Raw genomic sequence first — 25451 nt, forward strand, 5'->3', positions numbered from 1 at the left:
AAGGGGTGGATGGGAACTTGTCCCTTACATTACTGCTGCTCATGTGTTTAGTGCGCCATCTACTGACCCAGTAAATGACTCCTTTCTGTCATAGAAGAAAGGGGAGCCTGAGATTCTAGAAAGAGAAAAGCAGCTCCAGGCTGAGGTGGCTCCCTCTTAGGACACCACCAGCTTGTTAATGTAACTGTATCTCAACTTTACTATCGCCCAGGGTAGGCACAGGATTCGGATGTTGTGCACATGGCTGGGATCTCGTGGAATACATGAGAATTCAGGAAAAAGGGTGAGATCTTAAAAGACCTGGTGGGAAGGGTAAAAGGTAAGCTGCACAATTACTCTGGAAAGTAGAAACATCAAAGGATAAGTGTTCCAGTTGAACAAACCAATGAGAGTCTTTTAGGAACAAGGGAAACCATATAGAAAGTGAGAGTATATGTTAAGAAAGGAAAGGCGCAGGCAGAAAATGAAAGATGAAGGCAGGACACCTTGGTCCCCTGTGCACTCTAAACAATGTGAACACCAGGTCCAAACTTCAGCTCCACCACCCTAATTATTTGTGTCATGACAAGAAACCTGCCTCTGTCCAGCTATAAGGTGAGGAGATCACCCTCCTCCCAGCTGTGTTAAGTAACAGACTGTGTATGAAAGCACCAAAGACCTTGAAAATGTCTAGCAAACAGGCAACTTGTCAGTAAGAGAAAAGAGAAGAAAAACAGCAGCAACAAATAAGAGAAGGGAGAAAGCATAGGGATGGCAGCGTAGATCTGAAAAGAATGAAAACAACTCCTAGACTCTACTCCTGGGCACGAGGCATTGATCCACTTTACCGTTCGAGCTGAAATTGGCTCTGACTTTCATGTATTCACAGCAGTGCCTGCCTGGTCCCCTGTGGTGCCCAGTGGAGAGGGCACCTACCTGCCTGGTCCTCTGTGCACTCTAAACAATGAGGTAAGAGTGCTATATCCAAAGCCCCTGACAGGAATTTCCTCAACTCTCTGCTCAGAGCTTGGAATGCAGAAACAGGCACATGGAACTGAGAAAGATGGATCTGACTGAGGGCTGTAACTGGAGATGAGGCTTTTACCCATTGAGAGAAACTTTTTGCAGGGCTTAGTTCACAAGGCTTTGGTGAGCCCTGGGTTGCCACTGTTGGTCAGTTAATAATAGAAAGAGAGGTTGGGAGAAATGCCCACAGGACCTGAGTAGACACTTGGGTCCCTTCTCACTCAAAGTTGAGTCCACACAGGAGATTCAGGATGTGGAAGTTGCCACTGTCTCTCCTGTAGAGCCTGGTCTGATTATTTCTTTGTGTGGGTGCACATGTGTGTGTGTGTTATGTGTACACATGCATATTCACATGTGTGCACACAGTAGCAGGGAGTGGAGGCTCGGAGGCTAACATCAGTCACGTTCGTTAGTCCCTCTCCACTGTCTTTTCTTTAATGTGTCTGAATGTTTTCCTGCGTTTATCCATGTGTACCATGTGCATGCCTGGTGACTGCAGAAATCAGCAAGCTCAGATCTCCTGGAGCTGTAGTTGTGGATGGTTGTGAGCCTCCATGTCGGTGCTGGGAGTGGAATCCACATCCTCTGCATGGGCAACTAAAGCTCTTAACCAGTGAGTCTATCCAGCCCCTCTACCTTTTTTTGTCCGAGACAAATCTCTCAGTGAACCTGGAGCTTGCTGATTCACCTAGACAGTGATCACCAGGGATCCGAGTGCCCTGATCCTTCTCCCCAGTGGTGGGGTTACAGCCTCGGTGCCCACTTTTTATGTGAGTCCTGGGAATCCCAACTTGGGTCCTCATGGTTGAGAAACAAATATTTTATTGACTGAGCCATCTTCCTAGTCCCTCACATAACTACTTCTAGGGACTGTAAAAGATTCTAGATTCCTAGAACATCTGAAGAGCTGAATATTGTAAAACACACACACACACACACTGTGTTCACCATCTCTACAGAAGGGTTGGGAGCCAGAATGCCCATTCCCTGATGTAATGTCCAACTACAGTCTCAGGAGACAGCAGCCTTTGCCTGCGTCGCTAACCTTTTACCAGTTTCCAGCCATCCCAAGAAATGAGGACCAAGAACACAGTAATACAGTAATGTGAGCCCCAATTAGCATAACATAAAAACAACTTAGTCATGTTTTCCATGGGCTTTTCCAACCTCAAACTCAAAGCATAACCCAGGCAGAAAGAGATAAAAATACAGGCGTGGAACTATAAATAGACGCGTGCTGTCTGGATATGCACTGCCGAGTTCTGTGGCCCAAGTGAGCAGATGTCTCCAAGAAAATCAGCCAGGTGGAGAAACCTGAGGATTTCCCCCTTTCAGACCCTAGTGTGAGAATCGACAGGAAGGGACCCATCCCTGATGGCTCGGTACGGCAAGGAAGGGGTTAAGTCCCCAGTCCTCCCATTCTGAAGTGATTTACAATGATGTGTAGTGTTTCAAAACTTTCCCCAGCCCAAGCACAACTCTCTCCCTTCTCACCAGGTTCACTGACTCTCCCTGTACTGAAATGGAAAGGAGGCGTGTTTTGCTGATCTGGTAAATTCTTAGTGAAGTTTTCTTGATTTCCAGCGGCTGCTGTTGTTTGAGTTTGGTTTGGAGCAAACCTGAGGTAGTCCTGACATTTCTGGAATGGAATCCAGATGAGGAAGAAGAAATCAGAGGAGACGGAAGAAAGAGGAGAAAAAAAAGGGGGGGAGAAATAAAGGGAGGAGAGACGGAAGGAAAGGGGGAAAACTCCCTTTCCCCACATTCGCAGTCCCGTTTCCCCACAGCCTGGAAAACATATTAATCCCAGTGCCTTGTCGCGGAAACAAAGGGACTCGGCCAGACTGTGTGAGGAAAGGGAGATAAGAAAGATCTTGGAACTCCACAGAGAGCAAGAGTGAGATTCAGAAATCCCTAGGACTTCACTTTACGGAAAACCCCGGTGGCAGCAAAGGACCAGCTCCCACAGACCCAGGAGAAACTACAGACCAATGGAGATGCGAACAGTCCCCTGGAGAAACGCAACTTTCACCTCCTCTCACTGGACCAGAAGGTAAAAAGACACAGCCAGGCAGGAAAAGGATCGGTCCAGCTCCACAGGCTGAGCTTCCTGGAGCTGCTTTCTCCAACAGGAGCTGCAGCACACCCCTTTTGTATTGCTCACCCTCCACGAGACGGAGGGCTGGAAGGAAAAGGAGTTCATCTAGGAAACTGTCCTGGGGACCAACCTTTCCATTTCTCTGGAAAGCCTGCGCATTCCACCTCCATGAACCAAGACGTAAGTGCACAATCTTTGCTTTTTTTTGCTGTTTGCTTCCCTGTTGCTTTTTTGAAGACATGAAGTGTGAATGCTGTCATAATTACAGCGCTCGGTTTACAGGGTCTCTGGTGTATTCAGAGCACAGCTGAGGCAGTGCAAGCGTGCCTGCCGCCCCGCCAGTGAAGCAGGGTTGGATTTCCTGCTTAAGGACTGCCTCTTCTAAGCCCTGACACTCACAGAAGCGTGAATGCAACAGGCTCTCACCCTGCTTTGTCTCCTCTGCCCTCCCTCCCCTTTCTTCTCTAGCTACCCCTTCCCCTTGGCCAAGATAGAGAAATAGATGATGCCCAGCTCTGTTTGCAATTAATGATTATTTTTCTCCCTTCTCTCTCTCTCTCGAATTATGACTCCTCTGCATTCCCAAGTGGATAACACAATGATGTGGAAAATGGGACCGCATTTCACCATACTGTTGACCATGTGGCTGGTGTGTGGATCAGAATCGCATTCTCCTATCTTGGATAGAGACAGTCACCCAGTGAGCAAAGTCTCTTTGGCCTCTCCAATCAGCACTAGGTCTGCCCGGTATCTGAGGCACGCAGGGAGGTCCGGTGGAACTGAGAAATCCACTCAGGAAGAACCAAATCTTCAGCCTTCTCCAAGGAGGAAGAGTGTACCAGTGTTGAGATTAGCTCACCCGACCATGAGGCCAACCCCCTTAGGTGTCAATGGAGTCCCAGTCAGACCTGAGTTAAGACCAATCGCTAGGAGCTCTCCGCGTGAGATGGTCCGTGATGAGGGGTCTTCTGCTCGGTCAAGAATGTTGCGTTTCCCTTCTGGGTCCAGTTCTCCCAATATCCTGGCCAGCTTTGCCGGGAAGAACCGGGTGTGGGTCATCTCAGCCCCTCACGCCTCAGAGGGCTACTACCGACTCATGATGAGCCTCCTGAAGGATGATGTGTACTGTGAGCTGGCTGAGAGGCACATTCAACAGATTGTGCTCTTCCACCAGGCCGGTGAGGAAGGGGGCAAGGTACGAAGGATCACCAGTGAAGGCCAGATCCTCGAGCAGCCCCTGGACCCCAGTCTCATCCCAAAGCTGATGAGCTTCTTAAAACTGGAGAAGGGCAAGTTTAGCATGGTGCTGTTAAAGAAGACTCTGCAGGTGGAGGAGCGCTACCCTTATCCCGTCAGGCTGGAGGCCATGTATGAGGTCATTGATCAAGGCCCCATCCGTCGGATCGAAAAGATCAGACAGAAGGGTTTCGTCCAAAAGTGTAAGGCCTCGGGCATAGAGGGCCATGTGGTCCAGGAAGGGAACAATGGTGGTGGAGGAGCTGGAAGCACGGGCCTGGCCAGTGAGAAGAGGAAAGAGGACCCAAGGAGAGTACAAGTCCATCCTACTAGAGAGCCTCAGAGAAAACTGGCCACCACCAAGGCAGCCACTCCCCAACCTCCCCCAACCCCAAGGGCCACCACTCTTCTCCCTACTCCAGTGACAATGGTCACTCGTGCCACATCCCGGGTGGTGACAGTAGCCGCAAGACCTACAACCACGACTGCCTTTCCAACCACCCAGAGGCCCTGGACATCCCGGCTGCATCCTTTCTCAGTCTCCCACGGGCCTCCTGCAACAACTGAAGTGACCACGGCCAGGGGCACTTCCGTTTCAGAGCAGCTCTACCCTCTGTCTCGGAAGGAGCAACAAAGGGAGAAGCCACAGGCCACCAGGAGGCCCAGCAAAGCCACCAACTATGGGGGCTTCACAGCAGCCCCACCCACCACCCTCTGGGAGGGCAGCACAAGAGCTGTGGGCACAAGTCGTTTCCGCGACAACCGGACAGACAGACGAGAACATGGCCATCAGGACCCAAATGTGGGGCCGGGTCCTCACAAGCCCACAAAGGGGAAGCCGCCCAAAAAGAAGGACAAAATTCTCAGCAATGAGTATGAAGCGAAGTACGACCTCAGCCGGCCCACGGCCTCTCAAGGGGAGGAGGAACTGCAGGTGGATAATATTCCCTCTCAGAATGCAAAGGAGTCGAAAAAGCCCGAAAAGCTCGGGAAACCTGAGAAGGAGAAGAAAAAAAAGGGGAAGGGTGTGAAACCAGACAAGCTACTCAAGAATGAAAAGCAAGCGAAGAAAGCCGAGAAAAAGAGCAAGCAGGAGAAAGAAAAGAACAAGAAGAAGAAGGCCGGTAAACCAGAAGAGGATGCCTATCGGAAGCCCACACCAAAGCAACTCACACCAAGCCCCAAGAAGTCAGTGAGCGACCTGCTGGGCTCTTTCGAAGGCAAACGAAGACTCCTCGTAAGTAATCTCTTTGGCGTTTTTTCCCATGTGCTGAGGTGGGACATTGACGGGTTTGTCGAATTGTATATGTTATAAAATCACATTTTGGATGATAGAGTGGGTCTGAGCCTGCCTCGTGTTCAGGAAGGTTGGGGGCAGGATGCGGTGGCTCATGCCTTTGACAGTAGCACTTGGGAGACAGATGAATTTCTGTGAGTTCTAGGTCAGTCTGGTCTACATGCGAGATGGTTGCTGTGATTGTCAGAGAAACATTTTAAGCTGGTGGGCAGGTATTCTCTCTCTTCGGGAAGGCTGCTTCCTCCATTGCTGTCCCAAATTACTAGGAAGAGCAGAAAGAATCCCAGGATGGCATGTGGACTGAGCTATTTGCTCTGGTTTCTAGAGCCTCGGAGGTGTGTATGAATTTGGAGTCAGCTGTCAGTTTCTCCCGAGGCTGTATTGGAAATGGGTATGTGTGCCCATGTTGGGGGAAAGGAGATAAGCCATCCACACTTCTGTTTACCCTGCTGTTCTGGGTACCCCTAGTGTGCAGTGTGCACATACACATCAGGAACCTTCTCTTTGAGCATTACTTGCCACTGTCTGTAAAATGGTTAAAAAAAAAAGGATTTAGATAAATTGGAAGAAGGCTTTGGGCAGGAGCAAGCCAAGGCTAAATGGAAGGTCTTTTCTCATCAAGGACAGGACATGACTCCTCTTGTTTATGACTCCTTCTGCATGCCTCCTTGTTTCAGATCCTACCCACCCCCCACCCCCCGCGCCCAAGATTTCTACTGTAACTTTGACTTTGTAACACCACAGTGTTAGCCTGGGCTGCCAAGGGGGAGTTTAATATGTTACACATAATATATAGTAAGAGACCAGCAAGTTGATATTGGGTGAGGCAAATCATGAATGCTGTTCTTAGATATTGGTGGATGGAGCCATGTAAGGTCATTGTGACCACCACACCCATCCTCCTGAGCACAGGATCTGACTCCTTGCCTACATTCATCTTGCACACTAGACAGGCACCCTTCTCTAAGGCATTCCTCAAGAATTCATTTTGCTCAGCATGGCCTAAATTTGGATTAATGATCTGAGCAGAGAGACTCTTGACGGCCATGTATCTTTAGTGGTTTCAAAATGTTTAAATGCACATTTGAAGTGTTAACCGGAGCAGAGGTTTTTGTGGTATTTGCTCTGGGTGGAGCATGTCCTGAGTTTTCTTTTCATCTCCATCAATGGAGGTGTCAGGGAATAGAACAAAACCTAAGGTCTGGCTGATTTTGAGAGACAGAAAGAGAGAGGCCGAGAGAGAGAGAGAGAGAGAGAGAGAGAGAGAGAGAGAGAGAGAGAGAGAGAGAGAGAGAGTCCCACTAGTACTTTCTGCAAGTTCATGGCATTTTAAACCACATTTCTCAAGTGACTGTACAAATTTAGGCAATCAAGTGATAGTCTATTTGTTTAAGTAGTTTAACAGCTACTTGTATAATCCCAGGATGCACAAACTGTCCCAATTAGAGCCATGAGAATCACTGATTTAAAGCAGAACTCTATCCAGTACCTGGATATTTGTCCAGGATCTGTGGAGCCAAGCTGCTCTCTTGGGGGCGTGGGAAAGCCTTACCACTTGAGTTTCTTAGCTGGCTGAGTACCTGGGACTTTGCCCAGCCCACTAAAGCAGCCTCTCACCCAATTCTGTCCATTTAGACAACAAGGCAAGCAGAGCACTCCTCATGGCTAGAGTTTAAGCACAGAAAGAAGTAATCAAGGGTAAAATGTCAGGATTGTAATTGTGCACCCGCCTGACAAATACTCTCATTGCCCCAAGCGGGTAAGTCAAAAGAAAGAGGTTTTCATATGCGATCCCTGGTGTTAGCTGTGCCTTCAATTTCTCTTGCCTACACCGTGTTCTCTGTGTTAGGGATCAGGGTGCCCAAGTGGGGCTTCTCCACTTTTAACAGTATCCCTGGTCATAAATTGTTATCAAATGAAACTCAAAGAATAGCTTCTGCTGATGCCATGTGAGGCGAGGCAGAAACCAGCCGGAATTGCTTCTGCCTATGTTGGCTCTTTGGAGCTAGCCAGAGAATCAGGTTTGTTATTAGAAAGAAAATCCCAACAGGGCACAGTGCAGTCTGTCAATCCTGAGTGGGGCCAGCTGATCATATCACACATGTGTCTTCTGAAGTGCTAATGCTGTATGAAGGGAGAATGGGGTAGAGAAGATGAGATGGAGCTGCCATGATACCAAAACAATGCTTCCGGGTAGAAGGCATTACTCATGTATGAATCCCTTCCCACTCACTTTTCCCATCAGTCTCTGCTGATGTTATTCAGGAAGTGTGGCGATTCAAAGAGCATTCAGGAAAGCTGAGCAGTTTTGAGCTGTTAAAGTATGGTGGAGAGCATGGGCTTCTAGCCTTGACTTAACCTGGAGTGCTCAACCTAAGAGTGGCTTTGCATTCCAGGAAATGATGTGGGCTTTCTGGCTCATTTCTCCAGCTTTTCAGTAACCAGATCCCTGACTCTAATCTATTGTAAACCCCTGGAGCTTTGTATTCATTCATGCCATTCTTTGGATGTGAAAACATCCCATAACTGCTGTTTAACCGATTACTCAGGGGTACTCTAGCAGCAACTGTGTAAGTTGTGGTTGAGCAAATGGCTTCTTCGAAGCCTTCAAGCGCATTGCAGATAGATCCAAGGTGCTGTGCTTTTAAGTCAGAGCGCAATCCTTTAAGCCCTTTGCCTCTCGGTTTCTTAAAAAGTGCAGATTCTACCTGTGAGGCGCTTTGTTGAAGCTTCATGGTTCTGTTCTCACAGTTCCTACAAGGAATGGGTTATTTACATTCTTTCCCAGATGAGAAACTACAAGTTTAGATTTCTTGAGACGTACACCCAAGGCATGTAGCTATTATGTAGGAAAGACCTTGTCTCTGTTCAACTTCAAAGTCAATCCACACTCAACCTCCCTTCCACTGGGCCTTGGGAAGTATATGCCCCCCCCAAAAAATTGGAAATTGGAGAATAAAACTGTCCATTAATAAAGTATGAACACTTAAAACTTCATTTTGGGGTTAGTGAGATGGCTGAGCAGGTAAAAGTGCCTTCTACCAAGCTTAGAAACATGAGTTCAATCCCCAGGTCCCACATGGTAGGAAGAACCTTCCCCCACAAGCTGTCCTCTGGCCTCCACATGCATCGCAACCCCCCACAGCCCACATGTAATAAATAAACAATATAAATAATAAACAATAGTTTTTAAAAACTTCATTTTGAATTTTGAGTTATCAAGACAAGTGAAGAAACAGTTCCATTTTTATAGGAATTGCAAAGGTGGAGTCACTGCCTTTCCTACGCAGCTCAACTCTGGCTCTCCAGGCAGTGGGTGGGGAACAGTGGACTGGATCCATTTTTCTCTTCCTTCGATCTGTTTACTACCCATTTGGGGGCTACAGAGATGGACAGCTGTTTAGCACTAGACTGCTGGTCCTTATGGACGGTAGCTAACAGACAATCATTTGGTGGCTCTTAGATGCTCCCAGTGACAGCTCACAGGGACCTTCCATATGTTGAACTGCACAAATGCAGGCTCAAGTCTTAGCTCTCTTTGCCGATGGAATCTCCTACAGTCCAAGTGGGCTAATATCGTCAACTCTGCGACAGAGACCTGGGAACTGAGATAGCAATCTACTTACTGGGTTTAGTTTTATAAAAGGGTTTAAAGTTCTGTTTTACAAGGCAGTCTCCAAGACTGAAAGCTGGTTTATGGAATCCTTTAAAAACCTTGCATTTCAAGCCTCACACAGTACTCAGACTAAGCGAAGACTGAAAATATGTCAAATCTTCTGACTCCTGTTTGCTCCCTTTACTTATACAACCGGGTTTCATTCTCCTCTAGGACTCATTGACCCAACACACCATTGGAACAGAAACACAAATCAGATCACAGGACAACTATAAATTCAGGACACATGCACCGAGTTATTGCCATTGAGCTGGCAAGAGACCAAGTGACAGGACCTACACTGAGGAGTACTGTGGTGTTCCTTCTAGGAAGAGAAAACTTGGAACAGTTTCCATGTTAAGCAGTATTAGAACTGCTGCCAAGCTGAAAATGATAGATGTGACAGAGATGTCAACACACAGGGAAAGACTCTGACATGTCAGGTGACCAGCTGCTCCTGTTTCCCTGTGCAAACTCCATCAGCAGATGAAGTGTTAGGAAAAGGCTTTCCATCTGGCTTAGGGGCTTTGTCTAGATGCGTGCATAGTCAGGGATCTTCATGCTTCTGAGTTCTCCCTGCCCTGATATGAAAGGACTGATTTCTAGCTTGTAGAATGTGGACCAGACAGCATGGAACATAGGATAGCTTCATGGTCTGAGATCTTAGTGCCTTAAGGAACTTGATGTCAACATAAAATATATGTAAAGGAGATACAAAATTTTCATGCGTGCTGTGCAGACCAGTAGAACTGTACTTAAAAGGAGTGAGTCTTTGAGATAGGGTAGTGGAGGAGGATGTGGGAGGCTAGAAGACATGGGCAAGCACAGATGGTAGGAGAATCAGTGAACTAGTCAGAAGCAACAGACATGCATGTGTTGAAATAAGAGCGGTGGGGCTGCGTCCCCGGCACCCCGGCCCCTGCATGGCTAGCTTATGCCCCAAAATAACAACACACAAACTGTATTCATTTAAACACTGCTTGGCCCATTCTCTTCTAGGCTAATTCTCACATATTAATTTAGCCCATTTCTAATCATCTGTGTGTAGCACCCCAAGGTGCGCTTACCGGGAAGATTCTAGCCTACGTCCATCCTGGGTCGGAGCTTCATCGCGTGTGTCTGCCCAGGAGCGGGGCATGGCGTCTCTGAGCTCACTTCCTCTTCCTCCCAGCATTCTGTTCTGTTTACTCCACCCACCTATGTTCTAAGCTATGAGCCCAAGCAGTTTGTTTATTACTTAGCCAATGAAATCAACAGATTGATATATGACACTCCCACATCATGCATGTGTTTGGATGCATAGCCCCGGACAAATATGCATGTATATTGTTCAGTTCCTGAGACTTATGAAGTTTGCAGAGAAGTTGCTCCGTGGTAAAGATGACAAAGGTGAGAGGCCACAGGCTGTCCAGGGGTTGAAGTAAGACAAAAATGTCAGGCCTCCTTCTCTGATGGTAGACATCACCCTTTCCTCTGTGCCACATTGCCCAAAAGTTGCTTTTATTTCATGGTTGGAATTGGTCTGATAACAAGTGTAAAGAGAATGCATAAGCCTGGGGAGAGAGCCTGCAAAGCCAGAAGCCAGGAATTGAATCATGCAACATGAACATCACCTGCCTGGTGACTTAAAGCATCCCTGGGCAAAAGCTCCAGGTTAAAATAAAGCTGCGAGGATGTCCTTTCTCTCAGGTTCCTACAGGGCATCCGTGGCCTGACATTGTTGTATACCTATGTGGAAGAAGCTGGCATGCAAGGGAGGAAGGGCATCTCTGAGATTGCATATTGTCTGAAATTCTTAATTATACATGCCCGGGAGGAGAAGACTGGAGGAAGCTTTGAGAATTCTTAAAATATGACTGTGGACCACAGGGCTCCATGACAAAGGATGAGGCAAAGAAATGAAGCCTGGGTGTGGATACAAAGTGAGAGGACAGTAATTATCATCATTCTAGTGTCTGGGAAGCGGTGCCATGGAACTTCCTAGATTATATTCCAAATATGGGCCAGGAGTTCAAAATCTTGAATGGTCGATCTTTTCATCTTTGTTTTCACTGTTTTATATTCTCACTTTAACAACATTTTGCTCATTCCAAAATGGTCTGTTTATGAACAAAGACATGCCAAGAAAGAAAAAGAAAAATCTGGAATATGTCAAGTTAAAATAAAATTTCTTCCTTCCCTTTCAAAACACATATAGCTAATTAAAAACAAACTAACAACCAAAAATATGATCAATGTATCTTTTTAGAACCACCCTATTTTTTTTCCTTCGGGCTAAATCTGAATCAATGAATGAATTTTAAGCAGTATGAGGAATTTTAATACTTTCCCTCATGGAAAAGTATCTCTTAACACATATTTCCTGCCATTATGTCCATATGAACAGGCATGAAACACAAAATCAAAAATGAGCTGAAACATGTCTACTTAAAATGATGAACTAAGAAATTTCTTAAAAAGCAAACCAAAAACCTTAGCTACTATTCCACTCAAAGTCTTCCAGAAGCATTTAACTTCCTGGAGGGAGTATTTAGTCAAGCACAGAGATTTCAGCAAGGAAAGCTTGTAGGTATCAATAAACAACTCTGAGGGAGAAAAAACATAAATAGCAAGATCAATTTGGAGCCAAATTTACTGGCCATTTTTGATAAAAAAAAATATTTGACAGAAGTTACCAGCATAGTAACGTCTCCCACCAAAAAATGCTAAACTGCTAGACACAGACTTTAGAAAGAGTTTATAAGTTTTGGGTGCATAAATAGAAAATGGAATGTTAAATTTAAACATGGCTGAATGCAGGAAAATGTTTACAGGAACAAAAAATATAGGGACTTGCTTCCAAGCCCTGTCTATGGTGAGCCAACAAAGGATGCCTGGACAGGGCTCACTGTAGACACCTGCCATGTGAGTTCTCTTGGTTCCAGGAATCAACAAGGCCTGGCCATGATCAGAATGCATCTTCATGTCTTTTCTCTTTTAGGACAAGCAAAGTGATGCTGCCCATTCTTGGCATGTGGGAAACAGGCTTAGTCTCAGCTTGGAAAATCTGTGACATTGGAGAAAGTTTCAAAAAAGGCAACTAAAATGATCAAATTAGGGGCTGGAGAGATGGCTCAGCGGTTAAGAGCACTGCCTGCTCTTCCAAAGGTCATGAGTTCAATTCCCAGCAACCACATGGTGGCTCACAACCACCTGTAATGAGATCTGGTGCCCTCTTCTGGCCTGCAGGCATACATGCAGACAGAATACTGAGAATACTGTACAAATAATAAATAAATAAATCTTTTAAAAATTAAATAAAATGATGAAAGTATCGGAGAAGTTTTCCTGTTAGGGTAGATTCAAAACATTGTGACATTCTAGAGGATACAAGACAGCCTAGATAATTAACAAAATACATACACATATACATGCATATACACAAGCACACATGTACACCCCATACAAACATGCATAATTCATACATAGAATAACCAAAGCATACTCGTTTTAACCAAAGCAAAATAAAATACAGTGCCCCAGATGGCTACAGATCAAAAATACCTCAGCTGTATCTTTCCTTCAAAAGTCAGGAGTCATAAAATAGGGATGAAAATCCCAGATCTACTTTAGAGGCAAGGTTAAAGTGAGACAGTTAAAGCCATCCTGATGGGGTAGGGTTGAGCTCTAGTATCAGAATTCCCACCTTGGGCCCAGTATGACAATGAATACCATCTGTGTGGCAAAATATAGCCCCCAAAGCCACCATAAATACTGTCTTCCAGGTTGCCTAATAAAAATTCTGTTCCACAGTGTGCAGGCCTGGCTCTGAAACTCTTTAACATTGTGGAAGTGAAAAAAACAGTATTGAACTAGTTAGTTAGGATAATGGAGATCAAAATAGAGGAAGGCAGATAATTATTGTATGTCAGAAATTCATGGAATGTGACAGACTTGAAGAAGAAATGTTTCTGTGTGCCCACAAATGGGAAAGCCACAGTACAGATAAAATGAAGGCGAATTAGAGAACTGAGGAGTGGCATCAGAACTATTCGGACTAGCTTCTATTTTACTTTAAAAGAAAAGATTATTTTTAAAAAAGAGAGAAAAGAAAGGAATGAAGGAAGGAAGAAAGGAAGGGAGGGAGGAAGGAAGGAAGAAAGGAAGGCAGGAAGGAACGAAGGGAGGAAGTTAGACAGTCTAAATGGTCATTTTTGTCTCGATTATGCAACTGTCTAAGAAAGCAGTTTACAGTTTAATGCTCTCAGTTGTCTCTGGGCTCGGCCTCCTCGTGACCTGAGCACTATGAACTAATGGTTGCTTATCCTCCCTTGCCTCCAGCTGATCACCACTCCCAAGGCTGAGAACAGCATGTACGTGCAGCAGCGGGATGAGTATCTGGAGAGCTTCTGCAAGATGGCTACCAGGAGGATCTCTGTGATCACTATCTTTGGTCCTGTCAACAACAGCACCTTGAAGATTGACCACTTCCAGCTAGGTGCATTAATCATTTATAATTTTGTTTTTTGTTTGTTTTTGCCTCTTATCTGTGGTGGGCCTGTTGTTATGGGAGAGGTCTTGGGTGGGGGTTGGAGGAGATCAAAAGAAACATTGGAATGTCTGAAGTGTCCTCTGGCTGTAATGACAGAGATGATGTCTGTCTGGCTATCTATCTATCTATCTATCTATCTATCTATCTATCTATCTATCTATCATCTATCTCTCATCTATCTATTAACTATCATCTAACTAGCTATCTATCATTTATCTATATCTATCAGTTATCTATCATCTATCTATCATCTATTTATCTATCTATCTATCTATCTATCTATCTATCTATCTATCTGTCATCTATCTGTCATCTATTATCTATCATCTATCTAGCTATCTATCATTTATCTGTATCTATCAGTTACCTATCATCTATCTATCTATCTATCTATCTATCTATCTATCTATCTATCATCTATCTATATCTATGCAGCCAGGAACACTCTGGCTTAAAGTGTTAGCATTTTGAAACAAAAATATGTAATACCCTCTCCCTTCTTTTTCAAGTCAGAAAGATGGTGGGAAATGAGAAAAGTATAACATGATTGGGGAGAATGAGAGAGCATGCATCCCCTTTCTCTTGGGTCCTGAGTCCTCTTCCCTGTGAGCAGCACCAGTCAATATGCCTACATGCTCTACGCTACAAGTGATTCATCCCATCATACATGGGGACCTGCCAGACCCCTAGACTCTGGCAAGCCTGGGGAGGTAATTAGCTAGAGTTAGAAACGTTAGCCTAAATGAAAAGTCACTGAAAATATGGGTTGAACTTTACCCAAATCCTTTTGGAGAGCGGAAGAATTTGGCTGAACTTTAGTGTTTTCACAATTTTCATGTTGATGGTGTGTATGAGACTCATGAGGCACTGCTGGCCTCAGGCAGCTGAGTACTTCACAGCTGTTCCCATGGGCTTGCTGAAGAGTCGCCAGTGAGCTAAGCCTTGCGTTCAGAAGGCTGGAACCAGAGGCAATGGCTTCTTTTATTTTCTCTTATGCATAAAACATTTTATGTAACAATTTTGTGTGTGTGTATGTGCGTGTGTGTGATTTTGGTAATCTTTTTTTATCCCCAATTACCCTCTCTCATACCTCCTCCCTTTCCCACTGAAACATTTTTCCTCACAAAAGTTTTATCTTTTAAAAAATCTTTTTTTAAAACATTAGTTCACTACTTTTGATGTTTAGCTATAATTAAAGTTCCTTGAATTAATTTTTTATATTTCATTATCCTCTATATTTTCATAGAATATATATTCTATATTCTATACTTCTACAAGTATATGAAAAGATTAACATTTACACAAAATAATATAACATAGCTCAGATTTTTCTGATGCGAGATGTTGGTACAAATGACACATCTGTCCTAATGATGGTGTCAACTTGATTTGCATATGGACTGGTTTTCTGAACTATGAATTTTAATTATGACAACATTAAAATAAGATCTATTGTCTTAACAAGTGTTTTGCTGTAAAGTATAGTAGTCTAAGTATAGGCACAATGCTACCCAATAGTTCTCTGGAATGTGGCTGTCCATTTTCAGCTATGCGTTCTCTTTCTTTAGCTCATTATCCCCTGAGGTGGCTCAAACTACAAATAAATAACACTCTTCTTGGTGCCCCATCATAAATCACCGTAAATAAGTAGCTGATTTGTGAACTCTATCCCTCTGCAATGTGGATGTTTAGAGACAGGAATACTGTCCTTAATCAACAATACCCAGTTATGGTGACACACACCTTTAATCCCAGCACTTGGGAGGCAGATGCAGAGGTATCTTTTTGACTCTGAGGGTAGCCTGGTTTACATGGTGAGACTCTGCCTCAAAATATGAAAAACAACCATCAACTAAAACCAACAAACAAAAGAAGTCACTCTGGAGGTCAGTAGATCCACATCCAAAGTACAATTTATTTGTTATGTGATCTCGGGCAAGTTAGCTCTTAAGTCTTTAAAGAAATCAAGCCTCCTTCATAGGCTGTGGTGAGGATGAAATAAGATTGTGTGGACACACCCCTGCTGATAACAGGCACTATTTTTGTGGCGTCCTTATCACCACTGTTGAATCAGGTAGCAGTTTGGAGATCCAATGAGCTGTCACAGTTGTCACCAGGAAAACAATTGCTATAGCTCTCTGCTAATGATAGAATGCTGACTTGCAACTGCTCTTTCGGGTCAGATTGCATTAGCCCTCCTGATGATGAACAGAGAAGCCCAAGAGAATAACAACAGAAAGGCATATTTAGTGGTTAACAGGGATTCAAACTATTTGCTTCCCGGAGTTTCACACAGTCTTGAGCCAGCAGGATCCATGACACTCCAGATGTCTGGAGAGGAAATGGGCCTTCAGTCCAGCACAGACTGGTGCTGGCAGATGATGAAGGTCCTCCCCAGCCAGGTGTTCTCCGTGTCAAATGCGCTACCTACAAATTCTTCCACAGCGTTCCCATTCCTTCCTTAGTTCAGAGGAGTTTGGAAAAGTCATCAATCCTGGTAGAGTCATATTCTAAGCATCTGGTACCGCCTTGGAAAATTTTTAGCATTATTCTGGTGTTTTCTAGAAATCTGGATTGAATGTGAGCTGTAGGGGGATGAGGTGTTGCTGCTGTTGTTGTTTTTCTGACTTATTGCAAGTCAGGTCTTGTAGTTTACAACTCGATCCGCAAGAGTGACAGCACTGGGCTGATTTAGAGGCAGGGGAGGATCTCTCACCTAATTCCTGGAAGGCCCTTCCCTCCCTGTGCTGTGACCCAGGTTACCCTTGTGAGAAAGGCTCGCAGCTCTTTCAGCCAAAGCTGGGAGTCAGTTATGGGAAAATAAAACTTGGCGTGAGCCGCGGTCTCAGTGAACCAAATCCCAGCTTTGTCTGATTTTCAGCTGGACGTCTGTTCCATGGCTTTGCTTCTCCTTAAATATGAAGCAACTGCTGTGTTTTACTAGGCCTTGAAAGCAGACGCTGATAACCAGACACAGTGTAGGCTGCCCTCACCCACTGGTCCTCTTGTTAAATGTCGTTGTAACATCTGGTGTGGACCTAAAACACTAGGAAACTTAACTTAAGGATTCAGACATTAGTCTAAAGAAAGTCATGAGGCTTGTGCAAATTCCAATGCCCTCTGGGTTTTGACAATACAGATGTATGAGATGCTAAAATAGATCCACACCTAAAGGCATTCTTTACTGTTATGTAAAATGTCACTGTAGCATAAGAGTATTGGTGTTGAGTGGAAAGGTCATAGACAGAACTGATCAATATAGGAAGAAGTTGCTTGGTAATAGTTCTTTATTAAACGATGAAATGAGGAAGAAGAATATAGCGGGTGAGGCTTTTTTTTCCTAGAAAAATATAAAGTTGAAAATTACTTTTACATTGGTATTAGATCCCCAAATATTAAGGTCTAAAACACAAGGAGTACTTTAAACTCCCTCTCTCTCTTCTTCCCCACTTCCATCTCTCCCTCCCCTTACCCTGCCATGAGTGTATATTTGTGTGTGTGTTTATATGTGTGTTCTGTGCAGATGCCTCACCTTCCCTGAGTGTGACTACATTCAGAGGCCATAGGAAGACATCTGATGTCTTCTATTACCCTCTACCTTATTCCTCTGAGACAGGGTCTCTCGTGGAATGTGAGCATATTGTTTCCACTAGGGCTCCCAGTATCTGCCCGTTCCACCCACTAATGCTGGAGTTATGGGTTTTTATGTGGTTAAGGAATTTTAACTTAGGTCTTCCTGCTTGCATAACAAGTGCTCTTGCTTGCTGGTCTTACCTCCCCAGCACTGATAGCTTCTTTTGAAGGAATGACTGTTTAAGGGTAATTAACAAAAGGGTGGAATACACCAACAAGAAGAGACAAAGTACAAAGTGTTTATATGAATAAGGAATACACACTGATAATTTTTATTTTGTTTTATTTTTTCAAATCAGGGTTTCTCTGTAGCTTTGGAGCCTGTCCTGAAACTAGTTCTTGCAGACTAGGCTGGCCTCGAACTCACAGAGATCTGACTGCCTCTGCCTCCAGAGTGCTGGGATTAAAGGTGTGAGCCATCACTGTCTGACAATACACACTGATGAATTTAAACTAACATTTATAAAGAATGACAGAATACATTCTAGCCTAAAATATTTTTCCTTCGATTTTATTGAAGAGCATTATGCTATATGGTGAAGCTCACCATCATCAGTATCCATAGTGATCCCCAAATCCTACTTTCCCTCTGAGGCAATCCAGCTGATCCTCTGACTCCAACTGTTGTTTTCATCTGTGGTTACAAAGTCTGGCAACTGCCTTTTTCTAGACCTCACCACCCTTAGTAAGGCAGAGAGTCTGGGTGAGTGGATTTCCACAGTGTCTAGGTGTTTCCTGTGTGTGCATACAGTCTCTGATTACCAATAATATCCAGATAGGCTACAAAGCCTCGCACCCATTCATTCGTCCTATTCCACCACTCTTGGCCTTTAAGATTAAGTGGAGCAGCGTTAGTATCAACCCCTGATAATCAAGGGGGAGAAAAAGTATGTAAGTCAAATGTGCAAAACAAGTCATCAGAGAATGTGGTGGAAAGGGAAGTGATTCCCTGTCAAAAGATAAGCAGATGAAGAAAATGTGGTATATAAACCTGAAGGAATTTTAATAACCATTAAGAAAAACAAAATTTGTAGAAAAATGGGTGCAACCAGAAATCATGCTGAGCAAAATGAGACAGACTCAGAAAGACAACCAAAGTTTTTCTCTCAGATGCAGAAGTTAAATTTAAACTTTATGTGTATGTGTGTATGCACAACTGCCACAATCAAGGATAATACCATAGATGGCAGAATAAATTTAAGTAGTGGGTGTATTAGTGAAGAAGCCCTGGAGAATCAAATTTATATTGTTCTAATTTTGGGAACTGAAACATTTTACCTTTAACTTTTGAAGGAGATGGTACATTTTCCACCATTTATATAAGAAGTTATACATAGATGGTTCTTGAATCTTTGCCTGATCCTTTCACCCTATTACTCCGTGTCCTCTGCAGGCCACCATATGTACAATTCCTACTTTACTCACTGTGCTTCTTTATGCAATTACAGATAAGTACAACCATCTCCTTTCTATTGGTTATATATAAATATACATTGGATATATATAACACATATATAGATATAGATATATACATGCACATACATATATATGGAAAGTGAGAGAGCATCACTAAGTTGCCCAGGGGAGTCTGGAACTCACTCTCTAGTCCAGATTGGCCCTGAACTTTCCATCTTCCTCCCTAAGCCTCCGAGATTACAGATGGGCATCATCAGTGTGTTGAGAAAGGTCGTAGTTCTGACATTGAAAATAGAAGCTGGAGCATAGTGTATGGAGGGAGTTTTTTTTTTTTTTTTTTTTTAATTTATTTATTTATTAAAGATTTCTGTCTCTTCCCCGCCACCGCCTCCCATTTCCCTCCCCCTCCCCCAATTAAGTCTCCCCCCCAGCCCGAAAAGCAATCAGGGTTCCCTGTCCTGTGGGAAGTCCAAGGAACCCCCACCTCCATCCAGGTCTAGTAAGTTGAGCATCCAAACTGCCTAGGCTCCCACAAAGCCAGTGCGTGCAGTAGGATCAGAAACCCATTGCCATTGTTCTTGAGTTCTCAGTAGTCCTCATTGTCCGCTATGTTCAGAGAGTCCGGTTTTATCCCAGGCTTTTCCAGACCCAGGCCAGCTGGCCTTGATGAGTTCTTAATAGAACATCCCCATTGTCTCAATGTGTGGGTGCACCCCTCGCGGTCCTGAGTTCCATGCTCGTGCTCTCTCTCTTTCTGCTCCTGATTTGGACCTTGAGATTTCAGTCCTGTGCTCCAATTTAGGTCTCTGTCTCTGTCTCCTTTCATCGCTTGCTGAAGGTTAATATTCAGGAGGATGCCTATATGTTTTTCTTTGGGTTCTCCTTATTTAGCTTCTCTAGGATCACTAATTATAAGCTCAATGTCCTTGGTTTATGGCTAGAAACCAAATATGAGTGAGTACATCCCATGTTCCTCTTTTTGGGTCTGGCTTACCTCACTCAGGATAGTGTTTTCTATTTCCATCCATTTGTATGCAAAATTCATGAAGTCCTTGTTTTTTATTGCTGAGTAGTACTCTAATATGTATAAATTCCATACTTTCTTCATCCATTCTTCCATTGAAGGGCATCTAGGTTGTTTCCAGGTTCTGGCTATCACAAACAATGCTGCTATGAACATTGTAGAGCATATACTTTTGTTGTATGATAAGGCCTCTCTTGGGTATATTCCCAAGAGTGGTATTGCTGGGTCCAGGGGTAAGTTGATCCCGAATTTCCTGAGAAACCGCCATACTGCCTTCCAAAGTGGTTGCACAAGTTTGCATTCCCACCAGCAATGGATGAAATGGACATTGAAAATAGAAGCTGGAGCATAGTGTATGGAGGGAGTTTTAATAGATATATTAGTTGAGATACACTGGGTCCACAATTTTAATGGTCTGACATGCCATGGTAAGAATTCAGGTTTTCTTCTGTGAGCTAGCTTTCCATCCTTTGAGTTCATTACAGTTCGGTAGGTAACCTGTTACTTGGCCTTATTATGAGGGATTCTGATTTGATTGGTCTGGATCCAAAGATTGTAATGGTAAGCTTTCAGGAACCACAATGGAGTAGGCGATGCATTCCACATATTTAAAAAACAGCTAGCAAGGAGAGGAAGTGCTGAAGCCACAGTAGAAGAGGAAATGGTCCTGGCATTATGACTTTATAGATGCCAAGTGCAGCTCCTGTCTCCAAGGAAGTAATCATGGTATAAATAGGAGAGATCATTGTCTGCTGACATAGATTCAGGTCACCTTGAATGACATGCTTTAATGCGGAAGAGGATAACCTCTTTTATATGGCAGACCAAAAGAAAACTCCTAAATCAATGTCTTTATCAAATACACTGGTGATGAGATCTCGTTAGCAGTTACAGCAGATCAGACACTCTTAGACAGGTTACAGGTGTGTGTGTGTGTGTGTGTGTGTGTGTGTGTGTGTGTGTTCTAATGTGTGCCATTATGTGTAGCAATCAGAGGCTGATGTCAGATTTCTTCTCTACTCTTCACCCTGTTTGCTTTTTTTCTTTTTAAGACAGGGTCTCACTGTGTAGCCCTGGCTGTCCTTGAACTCTGTTCATAGACCAGGCTGGTCTCAAACTTACAGAAATCTGCCCATCTTTGTCTCCAGAGTGCTTGGATTAAAGGTATGCACCTCCATGCCTGGCCTCCCCACCTCATTTTTGAGACAGGCTCCCTCACTGAACCTTGCTTGCCGATTGTTTAGACTGGTAGCTAGTACAGCCTCATGCTCAGCTTTTTATGTGTGGTCTAGAGGTCCAAACCCAAGCTCTTCTGCTTGCGTGGCAAGCTCTGTACCAGATGAGTCATCGTCTCAGCGCCAGATGTTATCTTTTAACATCCTTAGCTTCAAGATTGGTGGAAGCCGGAGATCTGCTGACTAACACATTCCAGGGGTTTTACTAATGGTCAGAAAGATGCCGGGTCAAACAAATTGGGGAGTAAGTAGATACGAAGGAAACTAAAGATAGCCCGAGATAGTTCTGTCTCTTAATCTGCGACATTCCATCTCTCCACAACTACATCATTCTAGTCAGTCATTGGTCAGTCATCAATCAGCCGGAGCCTGCACACTCTGAGCACAGAAATAAGGTTTCCTTAGAAAATATCAGTTCACTACTTGAACTTAAGGGAAGGCGAGAAAAAAAAAAACGTGGATGCCACAGGGAGGAGGCAATCAGAGGTAGGGGTTTTGACCATAATGCCAAGCATACAATTGCTTAATAGCTTATAATTCAAAGTTTTATTTTTTTTAAGTTCCACTGTACTGACTACAGTCACTCAAAATACACGAAGAAATTTACTGTATCGGGCCACAGGCTTTGGGAATTGGGATTGAATTTATTTATTTATTTATTTATTTATTTATTTATTTATTTATTTGGAGACAGGGTTTCTCTCTAGCTTTAGAGCCTGTCCTGGAACTAGCTCTTGTAGACCAGGTTGGCCTCAAACTCACAGAGATCCGCCTGCCTCTGCCTCCCTAGTAACGGGATTAAAGGCGTGCACCAGCACTGCCTGGTTTGGGATTCTTAAAGGACGAAGAACCAGGCAAACATTCCACTTCTAGGCTAATGGTAATAGCGAGAAACAGTGTTCATCTTCTCTAGCTGGCCTTTCCCTGGATAATCCTAGTCCAAACATCACAAAATGGATATGGATATCTGAGCCATTTTTGCTGGACGAGGAGAATGGTCTACAGGACTCCCTTAAAGAGGGTCTACTTGTAGGCCTCACAGCACTTCCCAAGGACTAGACAGAAGCGGGTACACTTACGAAGCTGCACTCTCTAGGTTGCTTCCCCATCTGAAGAGCAATATTAACCCAGCTCTGATTTGCCCAAGATGCGGAGGAAAGCAGAGCCTTGTAGCTACGGCAGGCAGCAGCAGGCAGGAGGTGGCCTGGTATGCACCTTCCTCAGAATTTGGCCTGGATCGCGCCCCGCCCTCCACCCTCCTTCGATCCAGTGGGTTGATCAGGACCCTCATTGTTTTCCTTGGGCAGATTTTTCTCCTCAGGCAAAACACGTATATATTTCAGTAGCCTGAGAGTGCAAAATGTTTAATTTCTAATGTTTGGCTGGATTATTTCTGCAAACATTTTGCTGGAGCGGAGAAACCGGATTGTGAAATCAGCCTCTCGCCAGTTAGAACAAAGTTTGCCTGAGATTTTGAACCGGGGCCCTGGTGGCTAACAGTCATGAGGTGTTTGTGTGGCACCGAGAGGGTTGCCTAGAAATAAGTCGTGTCGTTGAGTCCTGCCCTCATTTCACTTCTAGTTAACAGTGTGGACTTGAGTAAATCGGTCCTCTTTTCTTTCTCCGAGTCTGTTAAAGACTGTGGTCCGGAGACAGAGAGCCTTGATTCTCTGTGTTTTGCATGTAAGGAAGTTAATGGAAAGTCGGTTCCTTTTCTCCATTCCTATGAGGGAAAAGGGTGAATTTGAGTTTGCTTGTCGTTTGTTTGCTTTTAGAAACAGAGTTTCTCTGTGTCCTGTCCTGTCTGTGGCTATCCTGGAACTCACTGTGTAGATCAGACTGGCCCAGAACTCACAGAGATCCACCTGCCTCTGCCTCCCTAAATGCCAGGATTAAAGGAGCGTGCCACCACTGCCCAACTCAAAGGTGGATTTTTGAGCTCTAAAATGGTTGACTCTGCAGGGCGGTCAGTTTGGGGGCAAGGGAGTACCTTTTATACCTACTCGCTTTGCCCAACCTCACACCCACCTTTGCATTTGTGCTGTGCCCTGGCAGGGGTGTGACAGGGTGAAAGTTGGCTGTGTTTTAAGCAGAACAACTCTCAGGGAGGAGAATCCAGCTACAGATACAGAAAACTCTGCTCTAAAAGCAGGTGGAACTGGACAGCATCCAACACCGTGCCTTGGATTCATCCTCAACGACATAATGGAGCCAAGACTCACAAACCTCAGCAGCATATGATGTAAAACCTCCTCTTGGTGACAAATGTTCAACTATAGGGTTCAGCTGGTCTAGGTTGGTTAGGTTTGTGTATGTGCCTGTACTCAGCTATGTGTCAGCTGGGTGAGTCTGTTGACCTCCTCTGGAATGCTTTTATCCTCGGGGCAAAGGAAGTGAGCCTTGGCTCAAATGGTACCAGGCTGAGTGGCTTGATTAAGCTTGGCTGGCTAGTGTGAACACGTCCTTGTGTCCCTGGTAGAGGCAAGAACCATAGAATACATCTGCCTTCGTGTCAGCTGTATTAACAATATACTGGTAGCCATGAGTTCAGAATCTCAAGACAAGGACAGTTCAAGCCTTTCACCATAAGGGATGGAGGGGTTGCAGTTTGGGCAAGGATAGAGATAGGTATAGAGAGGGTAAAGAATTGGAATCATTAAAAAAAAAAAAAAACTGTTGCATTCTCCACCTTTCTTTCTTTGCAGTGACTGACTTGTTTTGTGACTTTACCTGTTAGGTATTAATGTTCTGATTTTGGTTCTACTTGAAGTTTAGACTCTAAAACTCTACCCAAGTTACTGATCCCTGAGCCTAGCACCAGCACAGGTACAATTTAGAATGCATAGGTACTTGTCACTCAAAGTCTGGTGACCCGAGTTTAATCCCCTCGGCCCATGGAGAGGTAGAAATATAGAACAGATCGCACAAACTTGTCCTATGCCTTCCCAATGTGAACCACGGTATAAACATCCACTCACACACATCATACATAAAATAATAATAATAACAATAACAACAACACAACTTTTTAAAAGAGTTCAAAGCCATCTTTATCTATAGAAGAAATTCAAAACAAGCCTCAGCTGCCTGAGATCCTGTTGTGAAAACAAGCAAAACAAAATAGCAGCAAACATCCTCAAAATTATAATTCCTAGGTGAAGATAAAGCCTGTTTGTAAAGAGTTAGAATATTAACTGCAAAGGACAACTTTATTTTTCATAATCTTATTAACATATTAATTATGCACAATAATAGATATGTGTGTGTGTCCCAATTAGTTTCACTAGTGCCGCTTGGAGAAAAATAGGTGAGAGTTTGCTTATAGACACATGGGGGCCTTCACAGAGTCTACACCGAAGAAAATGGTCTCTCCTTCCCCCTCAACCTTTAACTATAATAAATCTTGATAGAGCAGCAGAGCTCTATCATCCTTTCAGTAGGTGACTAGGCATAGACGGCACCATCTTGCATAGGCAATGATGCTGGCATTTTCTTTTGCCTTAATTTTTTTAACCAAACATAATATCATACTACACATTTAATTCTGAAACTTACTTTCTATGCTGAAGAAGACATACTAAAAACTACTATATCAAAGTAACAATTTTAATATATTTTGCCAACAACAACAAACCGTATAACTGAAAACATAGATACATGACCTACGTAATATGTCTGTTCATACCTTTTTTTCATTTTTTCATACAGTGGTTGATCCTCATACAGCTCCTTAGATCCTGTGTCTATGGATCACTTCAGTGAAGCACTGTTTCAACTTTGGAATTGAAAACAGATTTCTTTCTGCTTGTACTTTGTTTTGGAGAAATCAAGCACTAGTTTATATTTTTTCAAGTAGCCTAATCAAATGAATCAGAGTAACAACTTAACTGTAATTGTCCTCTTACCAGGAAGACATTGTTCATTGTGTCCACAATGATAACCGAGACTCCTTGTGCTAATATGTATGTTGTCATATAATCACTAATTTTATTTTCCCAGGTTTATTCTTAATATGAGGGATTATTTTGAAGATACAATTTTAGGCAGAGTTGAGGGAAACGCTAATCTGTTTTGAAGAGGAAGTAATATAGATGCCTTTTAATTTACCATGGGGTTGTATACTGATAAACCCGTGGTGACCTGAAATATTATGATACAGACACACATTTAGGGTGTGCCTGCAAAATGGCACAGCAGATTGAGACTCTTGTATGAAGACTTCATGGCCTGAGTTGAATTCCTTGTTCCTACAGTTGGTCAGAGAAAACTGACTCTTGTGGGAACCAACTCCAGAGAGTTTTCTTCCACACCCATGCTGTGG

At 43.8% G+C, this 25451-nt stretch overlaps 1 protein-coding gene across 1 annotated transcript in view; it reads left to right on the forward strand.

Moving 5' to 3' along the window:
- The first annotated feature begins 2448 nt into the window (after positions 1-2448).
- Ccdc80 (coiled-coil domain containing 80) overlaps positions 2449-25451 on the forward strand; it is a 36049-nt gene continuing 13046 nt past the window's right edge. Inside the window, exons 1-3 of the mRNA XM_075963536.1 lie at positions 2449-3283; positions 3691-5576; positions 13612-13768. Coding sequence (XP_075819651.1) covers positions 3702-5576; positions 13612-13768 — 2032 coding nt within the window. The 5' untranslated portion in view covers positions 2449-3283; positions 3691-3701. The remainder of the gene's footprint in view (positions 3284-3690; positions 5577-13611; positions 13769-25451) is intronic.

This window comes from Microtus pennsylvanicus, chromosome 1 (genome assembly GCF_037038515.1).
Source record: "Microtus pennsylvanicus isolate mMicPen1 chromosome 1, mMicPen1.hap1, whole genome shotgun sequence".
NCBI classification, from domain to species: Eukaryota; Metazoa; Chordata; class Mammalia; order Rodentia; family Cricetidae; genus Microtus; species Microtus pennsylvanicus.